Below are 24691 nucleotides of genomic sequence, written 5' to 3'. Positions count from 1 at the left end.
GGACATTTAACAACAACAACAAACCAGCATGCCAGGTCACATCAGCATTTAATTTGTTCAAGAGCGTTGCTCATAAGTCTTTCACATTTCACTCCTCCCACTCTTAAATTAATAGGTTCTCCAATATTAGTCCACATACCCATTTTGCAAGGCAAGCAGTGTATAAGGTAGAGATATACTTCTTTATTTTGGTTCAGCTGTTTATCAGCATTTCATGATAAATGTTCAGTGGTGTGTGTGTGTGTATGTGTTTAAGAATTCCATAACTAAATTGTACACAGTCAAATTGGCAGGCTTGTTGATCATGATTGGGATGGGGAAGAAGTAAACCTTGTGTGCTGCCCTCTCTCCCTAAATCACACATTTCCCCTTCTGCTGACATGATGGGGCTAAGAAATGAGTCCCTCACCAGGATGGAGGGATCCTCAGAAAGATATAAGTGCACAAGTAAGGAAAGTAATAATAATAATAATAATAATAATAATAATAATAATATACCGCCTTTCCAAAAAGATCAAAGCGGTTTACAAAATTATATAAAAATACATAATACATAAACGATTTATATAAGCAAATAAATAAAATACCCAAACAGTACATAACATATACAAACTAAGTACCACTCTCTCCCCCATTCACTTCCCTACAAAAAGGAGGTGACATAACCTGCCCCCCTCTCTCCCCCATTTTCTCTAGGTGAAGACTGTGTGTGAAAGAGTGAGTACATGTTCAGTAGGGTTTATGGGTATGCTGGCCTTGGCTAAGCCTGCCAGGACTTTGGTGTGCCCACTGCTAGCATGCTGTCCCCAAGATGCTATATTGAATGCCAAGGAAGTTGGCAACCCAATGGTGATAGCCCCTGTTAGGTTATTGTTGTTTTAATATTGATACATCATGGTGACCAATTCAGAACTGCCAAAGTATATGCCAGGTTTTGTGGCAAATTGTGTATGGGTTGCAGTCACTATTTAAGACAATTAGCATGTGGATGCTGGGCAAACAGACTGAGACATTTACTATCCAAAGGCTGAGATTGTATGTGAAGTTACATGCACTGTAAATCTACAGAAAGCAAGGGCCTTTCATAAGGCATAGCCTATATTGTCAGGTTGTAGATGACTTTGGGAAGCGCAAATGTAACAAATAATGTCACTATCAGTATTCAGGTTGTCATTTGATACTGGTAAAAGAGTAGCTTGTATCCAGTGAAGAAAATACCACACATGCAACTTTATTGCAGGGAACTTTGGGAACAAGCGCCGGAGGAAACCAACAAAAAAGATCTTGGAATCCAATGATTTAGATACTACATATATACCAAAGAGAGAATGGAGTTCCATAAAGAAGGTGGGTTCCTTTCTTCAGCTTCAAAATTTTATCTGTCTAGAATAGTGGTTCCCACACTACCACCCACTTTCCTCTTGGGCAACAACCCTAGCACCCCCCTCTCATGTATATTTCTTGATATTAGGTCTACAGTTCTACTGCAAATTCAGAACAATCTGTCTCAGTCCCTGCTCCTTTTGCATCCAGTGATCTTTGGAGCAGCAGGCTCAGCATCAGACTAACCAGCGACAGAAGCCTCTTGCCATGCTGCCCTTGCGGCAAAGGCCGATCTGGGTGAGAGGCTCCTCAGTTGCTGCTCAACTGGCTGCTTGGTCACTGCTCCCTTTGCACCTGCTCACCCTGGGAGCAGCAACCAAGCAGCTGGCTGACCAGCAACCAAAAACCCTCTCACCCATGCCACCTCTCCAGCAAACACGTGTGGGCAAGAGGCCTTTCGGTCACTGCTCAACCAGCCGCGTGGTACCTGCTCCCAAGATGACAAGGTGCAAAGGGAGAAGCTTCTCTCCGGTGAGGGAGGACTCTCAATCCTTCTTCACTGGAGTGGAGAGGGTTTACAGATGCCACTTGCTCTACACTGGAGCCTGGTGTGGATGGGGAACGGGAGAGATTTTAACTATGGGAGCCATTTCAAGGTGAAGGACTTTTCCCAAGAATTAAGCCCAGATACTACTTCTTTTCCTTCCCCACAAACACATATTTCCCACACAGCATCAAATGTTCTCCCCCCCTCCCCCATATACAAACATTGTTTCTCCTCTTACATCTTCTCTCCGCCTATCCAATGAAATAAAACAGGACTGGCAGAGCAGCTCCAACCTGCCAGCCAAGCACCAGCAAAGCTCACTAAGGATCAGTGTGTTCCCAAATATGAAAGTTCCTTTTTTCCTCCACTTCTCCTCCACTGCCACATGTTCTAAATCCTTGTTCCAGTCAGTCTCAAAATGGCACTGCTCTGAAATAATGTCCTGTGCCCAAGCCTCGCAAGAGTTTCCCAGCCGCCACTGCCCCATCAGTGAAAGATGCAGCTATGAGACTGAGCTCACACAGGCAGGCAAAGAGTGGGTCTTGCCATCATACAAAATGCATTGTGGTTTTACGGAACCTTGAAAAGGAGTTTCATACAACCCTCATCCCCACTATGGTTCCAAAAGCTGCTGGTTCCACTTTTATTTTCTTGCACACCAATACTTTGACTGAAGGCCCCCCTGCTGCCCCCTTTCCCCTCACCTAGATCTTTCCAGCACCCTTTGGAGGGAGGGGCGTTTACCATCCACTTTGGAAATCACTGATCTAGAATATGAAGATGTGGTATGCCTCTGAGTGTAAAATAGCTACAACTACAAGAAATTAATGACAGCATTTATTTGATGAAGGCATGGTAACTAATCAGTCCATGCAAAGTAATACAGAACTTGATATATCAATTTCCCATTTGGACTTTCGTTAAAACATACACAACTTGATAATGGTTTGGTTCATTATGTAGAGTAGAAAGCCTGTGACATACAAAACTGTTTTTTTTTTTTCTTATTTGGTCACCAAAACTGTAATAATAACAATAACAACAACATAAATAATAGCAGCAGCAGCCCCAGGATTTAAGAGAAAAATTATTTCCAGAAATTTTGCCTCCTTTTCAGTGACCCTTAAGATGACTCACAACTTCTAATAAAAATTAAAACCATTGATAAACATTGAACAGTAAAAATCAGATAATGTAAAAATTGTATAATAAAAGCAAGAGATAAAATAGCCCAAAAGTTCATAGCATGAAAAGACCAAAGTCTTTTTTTTTAAAAGTTACATTTTGATTTGTGAAGTCGAAGGCTTTCATGGCTAGGGTTTTTCAGGCTATGTGGCCATGTTCTAGAAGAGTTTATTTCTGACGTTTCGCCAGCTTCAGTGGCTGGGATCCTCAGAGAATGCTTGCCTGGAAAGGAGTTGGGTATAAATATATACTGTGTGACCTGGGAGGGCAGGAATGATTTGCATGTGTATTGTTCGTTTGCTAATGGCAGGCCTCAGGGTAGGAGGGTATGCAAAAGAGGATTAGTGTCTACTTGATTAGTGCTCATTGCCTACTGGGAAACCCCTGACCCTGGGAAATTTCTCATTTGCATTTGTTGAGTCTTCATCTTGCTATTTTTCAGGACTGGTAGCCAAACCTTGTTACTTTAAGGGTTTCCTCTTTCCTCTTGAAATTGTCCAGGTGTTTGGACCTGGATGCCAGCCATGAAAGCCTTCGACTTGACAATACATTTTGATTGTTTTCCCAAAACAAGGATAAGATGATATAGATACTGTGGGCCCGTCCCTTACGCAAGAGATCAGTTCCAGATCCTCCCACATAAGGGGAATTCCACATATGCTTTAGCCCAAAAGAATGGGCCTCGTGCTCGCAGCGTGGTGTGGTGCATGAGCCATTACCCCTTCTGTTGTGCACCAAGCATTTTCCCAGCGCGGCTTTCAACATATGCTGAAAGCCGCATGTTGCGCCTGCATATAATATATAATGCAGGTGCCCTGTATATAGATCTCTTTAAGGAAGTATATTTCTTGAGCTTGGTGCCATATGGCCTTGCATTCTTATCTGTTGCACTTCAAGTAAGAGGAGGCTGTCTTTGGGGCCCAGATGTCAAAGGACCTGACTGAGCCAAGAATACAGAAGGACATGGTCCTTGAGATATCTTAATCCCAAAGTATTTTCCTGAATCTACACACTAGAGCAGGAGTGGGCTATTGTGGTCCTCCAGTTATGTTGAACCGCAACTCTCATTGACCCTGAAAATATATATCCAGTGATTAGGAATCATGAAAGCTGCAGTTCTGAAACATTCGGAATGTCTGATTTGCTCAGCCCCATTCTGCGGCTTGATTGCTTTTTTGTTTAGTGCTGTCTTCAGTATATTTTATGTTTTTAAATATATTTAAGGCATTAAATACATTAAATTCAATGAACGCCCCCCTCCCAGTTTATTAGTATTTTACTGTTTATTAAAGTTATGTTTTTGTCTGCTTCAGCTGTAAAGCAAGATTCTTTAATTATTATATGATTATTCCCAGACTTATTGCCACCCAGTGGGCAAGGTATTAGTTGCTTCCTTCCTGTCCTTCCAAGTATGGTAATTTGAGGTGTAACCTGTAATTATTATTTTTTTAAAATATACTGAGATAGAATTGCAGTTGAGATTAGCTCAGGGAAATGAACCTCCTTTTAGGTATGTGAATTTGCTTGGTAAAGTGTCTGTGTTGCTTATCTTCAGTGTTCTGAGGCTGGTCCTTTGGATATTGAAATGTCTGAATTTTACTCCACCACTCAGCTTCTGGATGCTGCTGAAGGTAGGTAGCACATTTGTTCTTTAGAATAAAGCAGACAGCTACCATGGAAGTGAGTTAGTAGGCAGTTTTACTGCTAAGTATGATTATGGCCCGGGACAGATGGGCCAAAAGCAGTGTGCCACCACTGATACTAGGGTTCCTGAGCACGCAGCATCTGCACACTCGGAAAACTAGCACGTGACGGCGGCAGCATCATGGCGGCGTCCCATCCATACGGGGGCCACCATCTTGCCGTAAGTGACATGCAGCGTATAGACGTCACTGTGCATCACTTACATCCTGACGTCCGTGCAGCATCAGAAAAAGAACTCGGTTTTTCCAGGTTCTTTTTGGGGCAGAGGGACACTGGCTGCTACAGTGTCCCTCCGGGGGGAAACCAGACACCTCCAGCTACCCTGACAGGTATGTATGTACCGGGCCTATACCTACAAGGTAGAGGGTTGGAATAAATGGCTCTTGTGATACTTGTAATTCTGTGATTCTATGAAATAAGTTTATATGAAACATATCTTTGATTATCTTGGTCCAAATTAAAGTGAAGGAGCTGTATCTGGCTGCATCCATACTGAAGAAGTAATCCAGTTTCACAGAATTTTAACTTCCATGGCTTAGTGCTATGGACCTCTGGGAATTATAGTTTGTTGTGGCACCAGAGCTCTCTAACAGAGAAGACTAAATGAAGTTTATCGCATCAGTGCCTGAAACGTTTCTATTCTGTTCCCAAAACGTTTCAAGAGGTAACGTTATGGGAACAGATATTAACGCATTCCAAAATGTAAAACGTTCCGAGAACGTTACAGGAATACAATTTACCGCATTTGTCCTTATAGGAAGCGTGATAAGTATGAGAACGTTTCAGTATTTGCGCATGCGTATTTGTAACAGTGTATTCTTGTTCATGAGTACCACATACACAGAACAAAAGGCTTTTACAGGGAGATATTTGTGCAAACACAACCTAATCTTTTTATATACACACATACATATAGACACACACACACACACACACACATACACATATAGTCAGCAATCTATATATACAAAAATTGTTGTGTGTGTGTGTGTGTATATATATATATATGCATATATATGTATATATTGTGTGTAATATATTTATATTATATATAACATATATTTTGTATATATTGCATATTTAAAATATGTATATTGTATATATATTGTATGTATACTTTTACACACACACACACACACACACATATATATATATATATAAATGTTATACATATACATAAACATAGGGTTGCCATCCCTGGGGACCTCCAAACTGGGAAAAATGTAGGACAAGGTTTTAAAATGTAGGACTTTAAAAAAAATTCCTGGCCAAGAAATTTAAAAAAAAAGGTCCTGCATTTTTAAACCTTGTCCAAGGCCTCGCTGGGGCCTGGGAGACAGCCTCTTTGGAGGACTCTGCGATCGCGGAGCCCCATCCAGGGCCAGGCTAAGGCTTGGGAAACAGAATGCAGGGAGGGAAGTCCTTTCAGCCAATCACAACAAGGCAGAACATGGGGACGGAAGTAAGAACGGATTACATTACCGCTCTGACATTTCTTGGACCATTTTAAAAATGTTTCCACAAGCTTGGATCACTTTCTCATCCGTTCCCTCCGAGGAACACATATGGAACGCTTTGAGGGGTATGTAGAACGTGATGGGAACCCGATGGGGACAGAAACATGCGGTAAAGTTGAAAGTGTTCCATTCCAATCGGGTTCCAAAAATGTTCTCGGAACGTGATGCGATAAACTCCAAGGTCTCACAAAACTATAGTTCCCAGAATTCCATAGCATTGCTTCCCATCATTAAAAGCTGTGTAAAACTGCATTAATTCTGCAGTGCGGATCAAGCCTTTATCTCATTAGATTGAACCCATTTTAAAAGAACAACATGTTGGCCAACAATATTACCTGCAGTTCCAAAGGTAATGATGGATTCAAGAGCATTCCCAAATCTAAAAATCTGAGGGATGGATCTGGCCAAAAGACTGGTTATCAGAAGGAGAGGAACAAATTACTGTTCATACCCGGAAGCTGCAATTAGTGCAAAATATGGCAGCAAGACTGGTCACTAACATACCTAGGACCAGTCATATAACACCGGTCTTAAAAGACCTACATTGGCTGCCTATTCGCTTCCGGGCGCAATACAAGGTGTTGGTTATAACCTATAAAGCCCTAAATGGCTTGGGCCCAGAGTACTTAAAGGACCGCCTCTCTCCGTACAATCCTCCCCGCACACTCAGATCCACCGGGCAGCACTTGTTAAGAGTTCCGGAGGCTAGATTAGTTAATACCACCAGAAGGGCCTTTTCCACCTCGGCCCCTACCCTCTGGAACTCGCTGCCCATTGAGCTCCGTTCAGCAACCTCCCTGGTCCAATTTAAGAAGGGGCTGAAAACGTTCTTCTTCAAGCAGGCTTACCCCTGATTCTTTGCCCTGAGAGCCCCCTCTCCCCCCCCCCCTCTGTTAGTAGTTTGTGATTTGGCACAAGTTCTTTTATTGTTTTAATTGCATTGTTTTTAATCTATATTGGATGTATGTTGTTATTGTTGTTAACCGCCCTGATGTTTCGAAGGGCGGTATATAAATAAAGTTTTTATTTATTTATTATTAAATCCCAGGCATCTCCTTTGACTTGACTTTATGAATTTTCAGCTGATGCTGTCCACGTTTTTCTTCATGATCATGAGGATGATAAACTTGTAGGTGGTTTCTTAGACATCAGCTCTTTTGCTATGTGACATTCATAGAGATACCAAGATCTATCCTGTTCTTAAATACAGTGATATTTTCTTCCAGCTGTCAGTATTCATAAGATAATAAGACAAAAAAGTCTTTTTCCTTGGGTACAAATAAAATGAAAACAATATGAATTTTTATTATGTATGTTTTACTTTCTGGTGAGAGGTTTGCTGCCATTTTCTCTAAGTAGAAAAAAGAAATAAAGTTGACTATAGATACCTTGATACAAGATGAAAAGTGTTGGCTTCTGGTGTTTTAAGTCTGAGGGCCAGAGATTTCAGAACTGTCATGGAACATACTTTTCCTGTTGCAGCTCCTGAAAAGATTCCTGTGAAACAGAGAAGGCGAAGGCGTCAGCGGCGCACCTTTGCTGCAGCACCATATAAAAAAGAAAAGCGTGTACGTTTAGTGAGAGAAAGACCCAGCTCTGAGGTACTGCTACACTTGGTTGTTGTTTTTTAAATTGTATCATATTTGATAAACTTGGCTGACATTCTTTTGAGAAGATCAGAAATAGTTGATAGTGTTGCAGTAGCAACAACAAAAGTTTAAAAGAGACGTCACAGCAGACATTGGAGAATTTTGTCCAGTCTCACTCCCAACTGGTCTCTTTCTTTAAAAAAAAAACTGGTATAAGCCTCATTATTAGGATATTATTGGGGCAGTGTCAGAAACAGTTTTAGACCTTAGTATGCTGAATTTTATTTGACAGACTTGAAAGGATATCTTATAAGAAATGGGTCGTATTCCATTCTAATGTGGAAAAGAAGGAAGAAGATCCAGTACTGGACTTCTGCTGGCAGAAAAGTAAATGTAACAGAAGTGTGTGTGTGCGTGTGTGTGTGTGAGATCATCCTTTCCCAATGCATTCCAGAAAATCATCTGGAGTCTATTTTTTTGCAGCCCTAAGTGCTGGAAAAGAAGGGAAAGAAATTACATCACATTGATGCCACAGTACCACCACAATGTTGGGCTTAGGCTGAAAATCAGACATTTTGAACATCTTATTTATTTATTTATTTATTTTCTGCCTTTTTCTTGGTATAGGGACTGAAGGTGGCCAACAAAATTTAAACAGTGCAAGTTAAAAACAATACAGAGGATTAAAATATAGGTACAAACCTTAAAAAACAAACAATTTTAAAAAGTTAAAAACATTACACATTAACATTTAAAATATATTAAAAACTCTATACAAACCCTGCATAGCATTTAAAGTCCATGTCAGTTTGAACTAGTGGCATAAGAATGTTTTTATCTACCTCCGAAAGGAGTCCAGGGATGGCACCATCCTGGCCTCTCTAGGGAGGGAGTTCCAGAGCCTGGGAGCAGCCAAGGAGAAGTTCTTTTCTCTTGTTCCCACCAAACAAAACTGAGAGGTTGGTGGGATGGAGAGAACGGCATCTCTTGATGGTCTCAGTGCTCTAGTGGGCTCGTAAACTATAATATACAGTATATAGTTTTCCCAGGAGTGTGGGCTGATTTTTTAAATTAAAAAAACCCAATGAGGTCACTTTTCTGCTCTGTTGTGTTGGCAGTACTTCTTCTTGGGTGTTCCTGGATGGTGCTCAGTGGTTATTTGGAAGTGGGAGTGCACAACTTTTCTTTGCAAGATTTAGTACAAACAGGAGGGTAAACACAGTGTATAATTTATGCTAAATTAGTGGTGAATTTTGCAAAGAACTATAGACTGTAAGTTAAAAGCAGTCATAGTGCTGCCTGTGGACCACTTCTGGACCCTATGTTTGTGGCCCTTGTTTTTAAACAACAACAACAAATTTTTGGGTAGTTCCTGCCTCAGACTAAAGCCTCCTAAATGCATGAAAACACATGAAAATAATCCCACCCCACCCCCGCAAAAGCAATCTAGAACCTTATGCTAGCCCCAGATACTTCTGTTTTCCTCTGCAGTCCCTCTTAAAATGGCAAAAGAAAGTGAAGGGATGTTGTTTCCATTCACCATTTTGAGAGGGTTGCAGTGGAAAATGAAAATATTTAAGTTTGCTGTGAAAGTATCTGCTGTAAGGAAGAGTCTGGGTCTTGCTCCACAAACATTTGCCCATATCTGCTGTAAATCAAGATTTGAGGTATTTATTATGTGGTCATGTTTATAATCTGCTCTTTTTTCTCTGTGGGTCAGATCAAAGTGCTGGTACAAATGAACCAGCCTGTTCCAAAACAATACAGAAGATTAAAATATAGGAAAGTTATTTTGTGCTTATTGGCATTGGATTTACATTGTGTGTCAAGATCCCAAGGTGGCCTTTTGATGATTATGAGAATCTCCAATATAACTGTTTTAACTAAGGTTTACTGTTATACAACAGCAAAACAGTCATATTTCCTGTACTGTATTAAAGTTCAGAATGTTTCTTTCCCTCAGCAAAACCTTAAAGTGGAACACTGTGAGGAGAGTTAGCACCACAGCATGAACACCTTCTTCAGGCATTGTGATTAGGGTTAGAGGCGTTACGTTCAGCTCAGCAAGCAGGTTGGCAGAATATCTCAGTGCTTTGTAGCCAGACTGACTGCAGCCCAGGAAAGGGGGTAGATTGCAAATAGAATCTGATCATCCAATATTTTCATTTTTCCCCTTTTAAAGGGGAACAGGGCAGCTCGGGGAACAACTGGAAGCCCCAAGGAGATTACCGACGAAGGGTCTGAAAATTACCATGGAGTGCCTTCTTCAAGAAAGATACAGGGGGAGCGAGGAGGAGGGGCCGCCTTGAAGGAAAATGTGTGTCAGGTGGGTATCTGAGATACTTTGTTCTGCATGTCGATGATATGAGAAGATGCCCCAAAACAGCTAGAGTACCTGTGGATGGATTATCTTCACAGGAAATAATGTACCCCAATTCTTTGTAGAGCAATGATCTTTTGGGTTGTCTTCCTCTTTTATCCTGAAATAAAACTTGCATCAACGGGACTCTTCAGTTTTTGTTAGCATGGATGTAAACATTTTCTGTCTGCATTAGTTGTTACGTGTGTCATTCTGCATACTTTTTAGCTTGACAGGAAGTGGGAATGGGATGGTCTTGTAGGAATTACAGTTCTAAAAGGTGACTTGCAGGGGAGGCATGGATGGCAATCCCGAAAAGGCATGAATAAACCATAAATGTTATAATTTGAGCTGCACATAAATTTATCTACATTCTTGGGAGAAAAGCAAAATTAGAAAAGTTATTTTGTGCAATGCAAGTTCCAGGATCCTCCCCATCAGTGGCCATACTGTCTGGGATATTCTTGTAAGTTGCATTTCCAAAAAGTAACTTTTCCAGGTTGTAGAAAAACATTTTTTCAAAGGAATCTCTGTGGGAAATGTTTTGATGGGGGTTTTCTGTGCAAGTGGGGATTTTTTGTTGTCATCATTGCTTTAATGTTCCAGCTGTCACAGCTGTGGCCCCTGAGGGACTGAAAAGCAGTCAGGTGCATTTCCATCATGCCTTGGCCCAGTGGCTGGTGAGAGGCCCTCCCTCCGTGTTCTGTCTGCCATTGCCCTGGCCTCTGAGGGAGAGAAGAACAGCCAGCATCTGCTGGACTTGATCTGCTCCTCTGAAAGGATCACTTTTCCTTACATTTTATAGCTTATTTAGACTGTAAGCCTGAGGGCAGGAAATCGTCAAATTAATGGTGTGTAAGCTTCTCTGAGATGGTTTTTAGCTGAAGGGTAGGGCAAAATAAATCACTTCCAGACTGTGATAATTGTTGGGATATAGAGTCCCAAGGAAAATTTACAACATGGGTTTTAATAGTAACAAGGCATAAAAGGGTTACTATGAGCCATAATGATTAGGCATTTAAACAGGCATCAAAAAGATATTCAACAAGTGCTGTAAAGTCCTGTAGGATGCTGTCAGTCTGAGAAGTCCCTCAGGCACAGTGGCTTGATCCTTTGTGGCGCCAGAGGGAGAGGCAAGGCCTAATAGGCCTCACGGAGCTCTTGCTGGAGTAGTGACAAGCATTTTACTCAGAGTAGGTTGTTACTAGTGTGGATGGTGTCAGTGTATATATTGTTGTACACAGTGGAACTTCTTCTAAGAAGAAAAGCCTCATCTGAGAGAAGTTTACAGTGTCTCTTTGCTGATTGAGAAAGGGAGAGGTGTTTCTCCAGCTCACAAGCTGCTGACTACAGTCACGAAGGTGGAAAATCTGGTGCCAAACGTTGATGTGTTGCCTCACACACTGCGTAGCAACATCAAAAGTGTTTTAACAATAATGCACTGTTGGATTTCCCCCCACAGATCTGTGAAAAGCCAGGTGAATTGTTGCTATGTGAAGCTCAGTGCTGTGGTGCTTTCCACCTGGAGTGCCTTGGACTCTCAGAAATGCCCAAAGGAAAGTTTATCTGCACCGAGTGTTCCACAGGTACTGTACTGGGATGCAGGGTGTAAAGCCCACACTGGCAATGTGCTTGCTCCCCCCTCCCCCTCGTACTTTCTTTGTTATTTTCTGCTAATTTACTACTCTCTCTTTTAGGACTCCACACATGCTTTGTATGCAAGAGCAGTGGAGAAAATGTGAAGCGTTGCTTGCTTCCCTTATGTGGGAAATACTATCATCAAGAGTGTATACAGAAGTATCCCCCCACAGTCATGCAGAATAAGGGCTTCCGATGCTCCCTGCACATATGTATGACTTGTCATGCAGCTAATCCAACAAATGTCTCTGCATCTAGAGGTAAGATCATTTCATATGCATATAATGGAAGTTAACTTTCTGCATCCAGTTCAGCTTTACCAATCTTGTCTGGAATTTGTTCTGGATATTTTAAAAGTGGAGTTGACCTCTCATTAAAACTTGAGTCTATGTAACTGACTTTTCATAACAATTCTAATTTGTTTTCCTCCTAGGCCGCTTGATGCGTTGTGTTCGATGTCCTGTTGCATACCACTCCAATGATTTCTGCCTCGCTGCTGGGACAGTGATCCTTGCTTCCAATAGCATGATCTGCCCTAATCATTTTACCCCTCGAAGGGGCTGCAGAAACCATGAACATGTAAATGTCAGCTGGTGCTTCGTCTGTTCAGAAGGTAATATATTCTGTGCAGAGTCTGTGTGTAGTAGGCAATGCCATACTACTGGATGAGTATGAGTAATGGATAACAGCCCTGAAGAAAGCAGGCTGATGTAGAAAAGTTAGAGCTTGTGGGGACTACAAGAAAAACAACAGCAAAGGTAGAGCTTGGAAAAATGGCCTCTCTGGCCTACAGCTCCCGGCTGCTGGCATGCTGACTGGGAGTGGATTCTGCAAATCATAGACCCAAAAATAACTTTTCCAAGCTCGGAGCAAAAATATCTTAGGACTTGTCCATACTTGAAGCGTACAAGTGAATGCTGTTGTAAAGCCAACCACTACACATTATAGTATAGCTCAGATATTTGTTACCTGAGTGACTATACCACACTGACTTTCATTGACTAACATAAAGAAGAGATTGTAGTTCCTAGCAGTTCAATTTAAAGATTTTGGGATCCCTGATAAATGGAATTACGATGCTGGGAGAAAACAAGATTACAGTATTTTAGAGCATTCTTTATTTTTTTAAAAAGTACTTGTCCTACATATTTCTTCTTCATTAGTTGATAGAGTAATGGAAAATTAAGAGGAGCCTTGCAGTTTCAGATAAAAGACATACCCCATCTAGCACCCTGTTTCTACAGTGTCCTTCCAAGGGTTTCTGGAATACTCACAATGAAGATGTGAAAGCCATAATACTTCAAGGCTTGGATTTCATACTGAGTAACATGCTACTCACTGTAATATAAAGACACCATGACAAGTAGCCACTCATAGCCTTAATCTTCCATGAATTTGTTTAACTTCTTTTAAAAGCCACTCAGAATGCAGATTGGAAGAAACAAATGTTCGAGCATATAAGCAGAGCTTGGAAAGTTGCTTGCAATAATGAAATACTGAGGCCATTCATAATGAAGCACTAGAAGGATATTGCCCTGGGACTCAGTTATGAATGGCTTCAGCATGTTGTTGTTGTTCATTCTTATTAAAAGTAAGTTTCCAAGTTACTTCTATAGGTGTGACACTATGCAAATAGGTATGGTTATGCTCAGCAATGACATATTACACTGGCTTAGACAGACTCAGAGCCTCTAAAAATAAGGTTTAGCATATGTAACTTAGTGCTAAGGCCCATGTCCCATCCTGAGCAAAAAGAGTGGAACTCATATCTTCCTATATGAGCCTGACAGAGTTTTAAGACCTTTTCTCACTCCCACCACTATCACAAACAGGCTTGGTGATAGGAAGAGGGAGCCTTCTTGGTGGCTGCTCCCAGGCTCTGGAACTCCCTCCCATGGCAGATTCACTGCCCCCCCTAGGTGATACCTTTCTGCTGGTGGACAAAGAACTTTTTATTTATGCAGGACCTTGGCTCTTAACTCATGTGGCATGCAGAGCTTTTATATTATTTACTATGTCTTCAATATATTTTAAACTGTTACAACTTTGTGCTTTGAACTGAACTGTAGTTAATTGCTTTTTAAACTTTTGCATTAGTAAACTTCTAACTGTACTTTGTTTTAATTTGATGTAAGTTGCGTTAGGACCCATGTTGGGAGAAATCCAGAATATAAATAAAATAATGAAGATACAGTTCACTTTCATGGAACAAAGGGGGATGAGAATTGGTGCTCCTTGCTCTGTGTTTGCAACACCTGCCTTGTTTGCTCACAGGTGGAAGCCTGTTATGTTGTGAATCTTGCCCTGCGGCGTTCCACCGGGAGTGCCTGAACATTGACATGCCTGAGGGGAGCTGGTACTGCAATGACTGCAAGGCTGGAAAGAAGCCACACTATAAAGAAGTGGTCTGGGTGAAAGTGGGGCGTTACAGGTGAGCATGAAGGAATGCAAATTCTTTATTTTTACTTTTAAGTTTCAGTCATTGTTTTTTGGGAAAGTTTGATTCTGCACATTTTTGCTGTGGTAATGTCTGTTTGAAATTATATGGACATCCATTTCTTTACATGAGTGCTTCTTGTCATCGCTGCTGTTTCCTCACACTGGTAGGGGGAGCACATAAGGTCTTCTACCACTGCAATGTGTTGTTATGTCATGATTATGTTGTCACCCACAGATGTGGTGAACTTCCAGAGGAGTGAATTTAGGAAACAGACATTGTGTATTAGCTACTTCTGACTTTTTCCTGGCTTTCTTGATCACCAGGTGGTGGCCAGCTGAGATTTGCCACCCTAGGGCCATTCCTATCAACATCCAGAAAATGAAGCATGTCATTGGTGAATTCCCTGTGCTCTTTTTTGGATCAAATGATTACCTTTGGACCCATCAGGCACGAGTCTTTCCCTATATGGAAGGAGACGTGAGCAGCAAAGACAAAATGGCAAAGGGAGTTGATGGCATTTACAAGAAAGGTAACACATTTCCTTCTGCGGTAACAAACTAGCTCCATTAAGGAACAGTGCATGCTTTGAACCTGTGTACAAAACATTTTGGTGTTGGTATACTTTTTAAAAGTTTTGGTATTGCTATACTTGAGCAGTAGGCCTCATTAGAGTTCTGTAGTAAGTTTGGCTTCAAGATAAATTACTATCATGAATATTCTCCCAAGATGGGTCCCATATTGAGAGAAAAACAGAATATAATTGAATGCATAACTTAACGGCTGAATGAATTAGTAAATAAAAAACACTATAGCATTTTATCTGGTTTTGATTTAGTTCAAAATAGAATTATCCCTTGCTTCCTTTTCACCATAAGAAAATCAAATCACAACCAAAACATACTTTAGGAAAGCAGATTATTAGAGAGAAAGTGGATGTGTCCAGATACTAGACTGAGTTGAGTGCAGACACATTGTGTTTAATAGATATATTATATTTTAAATAATTGCAGGCCACTGAGGAAGACAGTTGTCAAAACGCGTCTGGCCTCTAGTGTTTTATATCATTTTATGTCTTGATTTTTTCACATTTATATAATTCTTAGTGCGGTATTGTTACCCTTTTAGAAACTTTCACTGGCTTTTTTGTTCCAGGGTCTGAGTTTTCTGACCTTGAGTTTGGAAATTTTATTCATTCTTTACTACTGCTCATTTTTCAGTGGGGTATTTTAGAAATTTTACTGGCTTCTCTATTTGAGGGTTTAATTTATCCCTTATTTCTTCACAGTTGTTTGTTTTGGTAATTGGAGGTGGGTTACATTTTATTCGGATATATTTCAGATACTAGACTGACGTGTGACTGATAACAGTGTTACTGTGGTTTGGCATGAGATCCAAAATAACACCATGATGTGTGATTGGCAGGCAAACAAGAACTGAAAATGGTCTGAAATGAGTTTGCAAACCATGGCTTTTGCTAAATGTTCAGACACTCATTACAGTTGTTTCTCCACCTTCAGAGGCCCCTGGACCTAGAGACAAATCAAAGCCCTATGCTTTGATTTGCCTGACTGCCTGTTTGGTGTATTTGGTATAATATCTGAGCTGATTGAATGTATTGCTTTAAAATATATTATGTATAAAATTAACTTCTGGCTATAAAGTGTATATGAAACGTAAATGAATTTCATGTTGAACTTGGGTCCCAAGGTATCTCGTTATGTATGTAAATATTCCAAAATCTGGGGGGGGGGGGGGGGGAGAGAACCCAACAAAATCTAAAACACTTTTGGTCTCAAGTGTTTTTGGATAAGGGAGACCCAACCTGTGTCAACATTTCAATACTCAGTGTGAATGAGGTAGAACAGATAGGAATGGGACATTTCGAGTCAATTACACTATGTTTTACTCAGGAAATGAAAATCTTTTTGAAATGTGGTGGCATTTATAGTGAGGAGTGATGTAGCAAAAGCACTCCCAAGAATATGCAATGTCAGATAGAATTATGTCAATAAGATGTCAGGGAAAACCCATTAATACAAGCATAATCCAAAGTCTTACACCAACCATGGAGCCAAAACAAGAAGAAATTTAAAGATTCTGTGGAGGGGTCCAGGGAAAACTGATCATACATGAAAGCAGGACTTGTTAATCATAGGTGACAGGAATGCAAAAATAGCAAATGGAACAGAATCAAATGTAGGAAAATTTGGCCTAGAAATTTTGTGAGGCCAAACATTTGCTCATTGCAAACACATTCTTCAAACGACCCAAGAAGCAACTGCATACTTGGATATTGCCTGATGGTTAATATAGAAATCAAATAGACTCCATAATTGGAAGTAAAAGATGGAAGAGCTTCATTCTTTCAGCAAAAGCAAGATGAGGAGTAGATTTTGGCACAGGCCATTAACTACTAATAACAGAAGTTAGAGTAAAGGTAAAGAAGAGCACTAAACCAACCAACATGCCCAAATACAACCTGAAGAACATCCCCATAGAATTTAAAGACAATATAAAAGAGAGATTGGGATTATTAAGACTGATTGACCAGGAACCAGATGAACCCTGGACTAAAGCCAGGGACATTATCTTAAAGGAATGCAGAAACATACTATATTTAGCCAAAATGAAAGATAAGTCTCTTTGGATGACAGATGAAACTCTTCAAGCAGTCAAAGACAGAAGAGAAGCAAAAATTAATATGAGAACCCTGAATGCAACTGTTCAATGACTTGTGCACAGCCATAAGGAGAATTACTATAATAATCACAGCTAAAAAATAGAAGTTGATAAGAAATAAAAGAATAACAAGTGACTTATTCTGCTAGATCTGAGAAATCAAAGGTAAATTTAAACCAAGAGTGGGGGTGCTCTAAGACCAGCAGGGGAACACATAACATGACCAAGTAAAAATAAAAAGACAACAAAAATAATACACCGAGGAACTCTGTGTGTGTGTGTGTGTAAGAAATGAAAGGACTGATTGATTAATTGGAAAAAGAACCATATGAAGATGAACCTCCAGTAGAAAGTGAAGTGCACTCAGAGCCTTGGAAGAAATAAATCACCAGGAACAGATGGCCTACAAACAGTGCTGCTTCAGTCTACAGAGATGAAATCTACTCTAGTTCTAACTAAAATCTGTCAACAAATATGGAAAACAAAATGATGACCTTAAGATTGGAAACATTCAATATACATTCCAGTCTGCAAGAAAGGGGAAACCAGGGATTGCAGTATTCACAGAACCATCACTTTAATTTTCCATACAAGCAAAGTAATGCTCAAAATTCTACAACAAAGATTTACCATATATGGAGCAAGAAATTTCAGATGACCAAGTTGGATACAGGAAAAGAAGAGACATTAGGACTCAAATTGCAAACATATTCTGGATAATCAAGTGTACCAAAGAACTTCAAAAGAAAATCAGTGGAACAATTATTGAACAAAGTCAAGGAAGAAAGTGCAAAGGCATATTTACAGGTGAATCTTAAGAATCTAAAAATAATGACCACAGATTACAGTGGTCCCTTACTATCTGCTGGGATTTGGTTCCAGGACCACCCATGAATACCAAAATCTGTGAATGCTCAATGATGTCCCTTATATGAAATGGCAAAATCAAGGTTTGCTTTTTATTTTCCAGTGCATAAGATGACCCCCAACTTTTCTAGTTAAAATATAGAGTTTGGGATATACTTGCCGTATAAGACTACCCCTCTTCCAATGCACACCAAATAAAAATTTAATAAATGTAAGATTTGATTTCAATATGGTAATTTTCATTCAAATGATTATGACATGCAGGTACTTAGCAGGAAAACTTGTTGTATACAAAGCCTGGTTGGATTGGTCAGCTCTCCCTGCCTGCCCAGCCCTCCCTGTCTCCAAGACTATCAGAGCGGTAGTGCAAACACAGCTCTTTTCCCATACCTCAGGTGTTCTGAACGCCTGCAGCTTGCTCCGACCTTCACTTACACCTTCTCGGTGAGACACCCCCTCACCTCATCATCAGGACCGCGTTAAGTCATTTCTTTCCACGAATCCTAGTGAGTGGATTTTCTTTTACCCTACTTGTACAGTGCCTCCCTTGCTGCTTTCATATGGTCACTGCATATGGTGGGGATGCAACCATGGCCGTTTTTTAACTCCCTCCACCATATGTGGCGACTGCAGATTCTCCCAGTCTGGCTTGGAAATTTCAGCACATGCCCTATAAGACAACACCTGGTGTATAAGACGACCCCTGACTTTTGAGAAGATTTTCCTGGGTTAAAAAGTAGTCTTATACGCCAGAAAATACAGTATATTTTGAATATTTTCCAACTATGGATGGTTGAATCCATGGATAAGGAATCTGTAGGGCTGAGTATACTTACATAACTTTAAAGTAGGTGATGAAGATATTAAAATAGCTAAAAGATTTCTATACCTTGGTTCAGTCACTGCAGTCAAGAAATCAGAAGAAAACTAGTACTTGGAAAGGCATCTATGAAGAAACTACAAGATCCTGAAATGTAAAAATATATCATTTAATATAAAGATTGGATTGTCAATGCCACTGTACCTCTCATTTCTATGTATGGTTATGAAAGCTGTACAGCGAAAGAAAGCAGATAGGAAGACAGTCACCTCATTTGAAATGTGGTGCTAGAGAAAAGACATGTCTATGGGTCCTAGATCAAATCAAATCTGAGGTCTCCATAGAAGCCAAGATAACTAAACTGAGACTGTTGTACTTTCGCCATATCATAAGAAGAGATGACTCCCTAGAAAAGATGATAATTCTTGATAAGATAGAAACCAGTATGAAAAGAGGAAGACTGTATTCCTGATGGATAGACACAATCAAGGATGTTATGTTATTCATAGGGTCATCATAAATTGAAGTGCATTTGAAGGCAGCTAACAACAAAGTATGGATTGTTCCATTTTATGCATAACAATATTATAAAGTAGCTAACATTTGTTCCTTTAAAAAATGATATAAGTGAACCCATTAAAACAGTTCATACAGTTGTATACCTCTCTTGAAGCCATGTAACATGTGCCATTTACCAAACCTCCCTCTTCTAGCCCTTTTCCATTGTCTGTGTTGGGAATGCAGATTTGGTAGGGGCAAAAAGGTGACATTCTGTATGGTTAGGATTTGTCCCCCTCCTGGCTGCTGTTGCCCTTTCTGCCCACAAATATCCAGCTTCACATAAAATCCTTTATGCAAATGTGTGCTGACCACAATACTACAGTCACTAGTGAGGTGTATGCAAATAGCTGAATTTCTGTAACATTATAATGTGAACATGTTCTTAACTTAGCCCTGCAGGAAGCTGCTGTGAGATTTGAAGAGCTAAAGGCACAGAAGGAACTGAGACAGCTGCAGGAGGACAAAAAGAATGATAAAAAGCCCCCTCCTTACAAACATATTAAGGTGAGAATGCAAGGTGACATCCAATGGCGGTCTGTTAACTTGGTTAAGACAGTGAGTTGTGAAATCATATGCTCTCCACTAGCCTTGGCTTTAGCTAAAGCACCAATCCCACTAATTAATCATGCAACGGGATCTTTTGCTACAAGATCCCTTTGCATGATTAATTAATCAAAGGTGCTGCAAGATTGATAGAAAAAAAGAAGTTGCTAGCAGAAACTTTCATAGACTTACATTTGTACTTCTTCAGATACAGACTTAAGCCTATGAAAGCTTATGCTACCAACTTTTTTCTTCCTTTCAGTTAGTCTCAGATATATTATTATTATTATTATTATTATTATTATTATTATTATTATTAAGCTTTATTTAGATAACGCTGTAAAATTGCACAGTGCTGTACATCAATTAAAATAGATAAAATAAACCTGCCTATGGCGTACATTCTATGAAAATAATTAAAATACAACTACAATATACTGCTTGATCCCTTTGCATACAGATCCAGACTAACATGGCTATGTCTTTGATAATTAACCATGTTTATTCACTCCATTTGCCCATTTCTTTTTTATATTTCAGTACATAACCACATGGCTGAAGTTCCAACACTTATAATCTATACAGTGGAATATTTTATCCATTCCAATGTGGCATTTAAGTGATCCATCCAAGTGGATTCCCAAACTGTTTGCATTGCTCTTCCTGATAGATCAGCTGTTGGCTATATTAAATTCAGCTCAGTGCTGACTCATAGCAGTGGTACATAAATTGTTTTTCAGAGAAAGGCAGCCTCAAGGCTCAGTAAAGATGCATGTTATTTCTATCATCTCTTTGCATCACCCAAAGAGGGTGAGAGCCACTACAGCTGTATGTGATCTAGGATCACATTAACTCTGTATAGTGGTGGTGATAGCAGAAGAGCTGAAGCTCCTGTAAATAGTATAGATGTTGTGGTATGCATACAGGTGAAACATTGATCAATTCCAACAGGGTTTTCTTATCCATTAATGTAGTAAAAGTTGTTTCTTAATTTCTGTGTACATAGGTGGGATTTCAGAAATTTCTCGATGGTCTCACTGAAACCAATTGATTGCTTAGACTAACTGATTCACTTGTATTGTATTTAAAGGTAAACCGACCTATAGGCAAAGTGCAGATCTTCACAGCAGACTTGTCTGAAATACCTCGCTGCAACTGCAAGCCAACAGATGAGAACCCCTGTGGTCTAGACTCAGAGTGTATCAATCGCATGCTGCTCTATGAGTGTCATCCTGCTGTCTGTCCAGCTGGGGAACGCTGCCAAAACCAGTGTTTTACCAAGAGGCAGTATCCTGAAGTAGAAATCTTCCGTACTCTTGCACGAGGCTGGGGTTTGCAAGCCAAAAGAGACATTAAAAAGGTATGGTCTGCTTTGCTATCTTAATACACCTCTCCCAAGAATAAGTATTTAATGGTCCACTCCTCACATATTCCATTGTTGGGATATAGAGTCACAAGGAAAATATACAATGTGGGTTTTAATAGGAACCAGGCATTAAAGGATTACTGGGAGCCATAATGATTAGGCATTTAAACAGGAAGCGGTATCAAAAAGATAGTCAGCAAGTGCTGTAAAGTCCTGTAGGATGCTGCCAGTCTGAGAAGTCCCTCAGGCACAGTAGCTGGATCCTTTGTGGCGCCAGAGGGAGAGGCAAGGCCTAGTAGGCCTCACGGAGTCTTTGCTAGAGTAGTGACAAGCATTTTACTCCGAGTGGGTTGTTACTAGTGTGGATGGTGGATGGTGTCGATGTATATATTGTTGTACACAGTGGAACTTCTGAGAATAAAAGCCTCATCTAGAGAAATTTACAGTGTCTCTTTGCTCATTGAGGAAGGGAGAGGTGTTTCTCCAGCTCACAAGCTGCTGACTACAGTCATGAAGGTGGAAATTCTGGTGCCAAACGTTGACGTATTGCCTCATGCGCTCTGCAACATCAAAAGCGTTTTAACATCCATAATTGAGATTTATGCACATTTAATCACCAGATATATATAAAGAAAATGCATAAACCAACTTTCCTGTGGTACAGTCGGCCCTTCTTATACGCAGATTTTTATACAGAGATTCAAGCATTCACAGTTTGAAAATGTTCCAAAAAAGTATAAATTTCAAATATCAAACCTTGATTTTCCATTTTTATAAGGGACGCCATTTTGCTATGTCATTATATTTAATGAGACTTTTTTGTTATACATGGGGGATCTTGGAACCTACCCCCAGCTTATAACAAGGGTCCACTGTATATACATAGACTTGTGATAAGAGTTTTTTTCCTATTGGCATTGTAAATGGTAGTCTCTTTCCACTCATATAGCAATTGGATCCTGTGTCAGTTGAACCTTGAAAATTTTTAACAAGAACTCAATAAGATCAATATGTGTCCAGATGTTTGAAGATTAATAGTACATGTTTTCATCCTCCTCAAAATCCTTGAAGAACCAGGGTTTATCACACACATCCTGCATTTTAAGAAAGAGACACAAAGAACTGTGGTGGACCATTGCTGATAACCACATGTTCCTACATCAAAACTGTCACTTAAATTATTTTTCAAGCCCCACCCCCGCCCCATTACCTTATGCAGGGGATCCGTTGTGGACCACCACACCACCAGCCCACGTAAGGGAAATTATGTGAATGCTCGAGCCCCATTGAAAACAATGGGGCTCATGCACATGGTGCGGCGCAGTGCACGTGCCATAGGCACACATGCTGTTGCTTTTCCCTGCACATGGCTTTCAGTGTAAGCTGAAAGCCACATATGGCGTGTCCGTGTATGACGTGGACATACTGTAATTCAGATTGAGTTGATTATTAAATGAAAGAAAATGTTAGCCTTTACTTTACCCTTTACAGTACAAGTTTACAGTACCAGAGCCACTCCACCTCCTCGCTCACTTTCCCTTATCTGCTCACTAACAGAGTACCTGGCTGGGAGAGCTTGATTCCAAGTGATGGCGCTATCATCCCCCAACCAGGTCTCTGAAAACAAGCCAGGTCGGCTTCCTCATCCACAAGGAGATTGTGGATGATGTGATTCTTAAAAGAATAAAACTCACATCATCCACTATCTCCTTGTGGATGAGAAAGCCGACCTGGCTTGTTTTACCGAAACCTGGCTGGGGGATGATAGTGCCATCACTTGGAATCAAGCTCTCCCAGCCGAGTACTCCATTAGTGAGCAGGTAAGGGAAAGTGGGCGAGGGGGCGGAGTGGCTCTGGTCTACAAAGATAATCTCACCTTGACCAGGATACCAATCCGGAAAACAGACTACTTCGAATATATGTACCTAAGCCTGAAGACCAGGGATATTATAGGGATTCTGTTGGTATGCCGTCCACCCCGTTGCTGAACAGACTCCCTATCCAGGCTGATGCAGCTGGTCACGGAGTTGCTGTTGGAGTCACCCAGACTTCTAATTCTGGGTGACTTCAACATCCCACTCAAGACCAGTTTAACAGGTGCGGCTCGGGAGTTCATGGAATCCATGACAGGCATGGGCCTATCCCAATTGGTCATCAGGCCAACGCATTGCACGGGTCATACCCTTGATGCAGTCTTCAGTACGGAGCAGGAATATCTGTGGGCAGAGAGAATTAGTACCACTGCACTATCGTGGACGGATCATCTCCTGGTCAAGGCTGAACTAAGAGCCATAGTCCGCCCTGTTGGGGGGATTGTGTGGAGGACCCATTGGAATGGTCCATCCTTGAAGGTTAATGAAACCAGCTGGATTCCAGAAAGCCTTAGAGGGTTCTTTGGTTAGTAACAGTGGTGATTCTGTCAAAGTTTTGGTCAATACCTGGAATACCGATCTTGTCAAGGCTATCAACACAGTTGCTCCCAAGCGTATTTTCCAACCTGCTTCTAACAGCCAACTATGGTATGCGGAAGATCTGAGGAAAATGAAGCGGGTTGGACGACAACTGAGCATGTCTGGCACAACATTCGACTTATCTGGCAGAACTCGCCATAGGAAATTTCTTTGTTCCTATAGAAAGGCAATACATGCTGTGCGGATATCATTCTCCTTTGCATGTATCGTATCTGCGGAGTCCCGTCCAGCAAAGCTGTTTAGGGTGGTGAGGGAACTGACACAGGTTTCACCTGTGCAGAACCCTTTACTTAACCCAACAACAGCCTTCTGTGATGCTTTTAACAACTACTTCGCAGATAAAATCTCTCAGATAAGAGCCGACTTGGACGCTGGGATTACAAAAGAATCAACTGATGAGGCGTATACTTAACCCGTTATTGAGATTAAACTGGATCAATTCGAGCTTGTGAATACTGATGACGTGGACAAGATCCTTGGAAAGGTGAAGAAGATGACATGCCTCCTTGATCCCTGCCTATCATGGTTGGCCGTCCGGGGGGGTGATGCCTTGATGACAATTCTCAGAAGTGTCAACAATGCATCCTTTAGGGAAGGTTGTGTTCCAGCTTGTTTAAAGGAGGTGGTCATTAGGCTGCTCCTGAAAAAAACCTTCCCTGGACCTCCTGGATATGAAAAACTATAGGCCTGTTTCCCATCTGCCATTTTTGAGAAGGTGATCGAGAGGGCTGTGGCCCTTCAACTCCAAGTCAACTTGGCAGAAACCGATTATCTGGATCCATTTCAAACGTGCTTCAGGACAGGATATGGGGTGGAGACTGCCATGGTTGCTCTAGCTGATGACCTTTGTCTACGCATCGACAGACTGGAACTCAAATATAACTTATAAAGTGGCATAATTTTCTGCATTAGCAATCACTTGTAGGAAAAGAACAACTGATCAAAGTTAAATACATAATATTGTGTCATGTCTGGTACTGCATGTCTGGTAAAAATCTGATATCGCTAATCTACTTTTATTATTTCTTAAGGGCGGAAGCCCATAAAGGTTTATTTTATTTTAATTGAAGCAATCTTAAAGG

General features: G+C 40.6%; 1 protein-coding gene across 2 annotated transcripts in view; it reads left to right on the top strand.

Moving 5' to 3' along the window:
- The window catches only part of NSD1 (nuclear receptor binding SET domain protein 1), a 111901-nt gene that overhangs the window by 65720 nt on the left and 21490 nt on the right, over positions 1–24691 (top strand). For both annotated transcript variants that reach the window (XM_089527191.1, XM_089527198.1), the window contains exons 8-18: positions 1241–1347; positions 4611–4686; positions 7759–7877; positions 10048–10191; positions 11687–11810; positions 11922–12122; positions 12296–12475; positions 14137–14293; positions 14626–14831; positions 19621–19733; positions 20863–21132. In XM_089527191.1, the coding sequence (XP_089383317.1) occupies positions 1241–1347; positions 4611–4686; positions 7759–7877; positions 10048–10191; positions 11687–11810; positions 11922–12122; positions 12296–12475; positions 14137–14293; positions 14626–14831; positions 19621–19733; positions 20863–21132 (1697 nt within the window). The remainder of the gene's footprint in view (positions 1–1240; positions 1348–4610; positions 4687–7758; positions 7878–10047; positions 10192–11686; positions 11811–11921; positions 12123–12295; positions 12476–14136; positions 14294–14625; positions 14832–19620; positions 19734–20862; positions 21133–24691) is intronic.

Source organism: Sceloporus occidentalis, unplaced genomic scaffold (assembly GCF_023333645.1).
Source record: "Sceloporus occidentalis isolate IW3139 unplaced genomic scaffold, rSceOcc1.0.p SCAF_1, whole genome shotgun sequence".
Lineage (NCBI taxonomy): Eukaryota > Metazoa > Chordata > Lepidosauria > Squamata > Phrynosomatidae > Sceloporus > Sceloporus occidentalis.
This window is presented reverse-complemented; position numbering and strand designations above follow the sequence as displayed.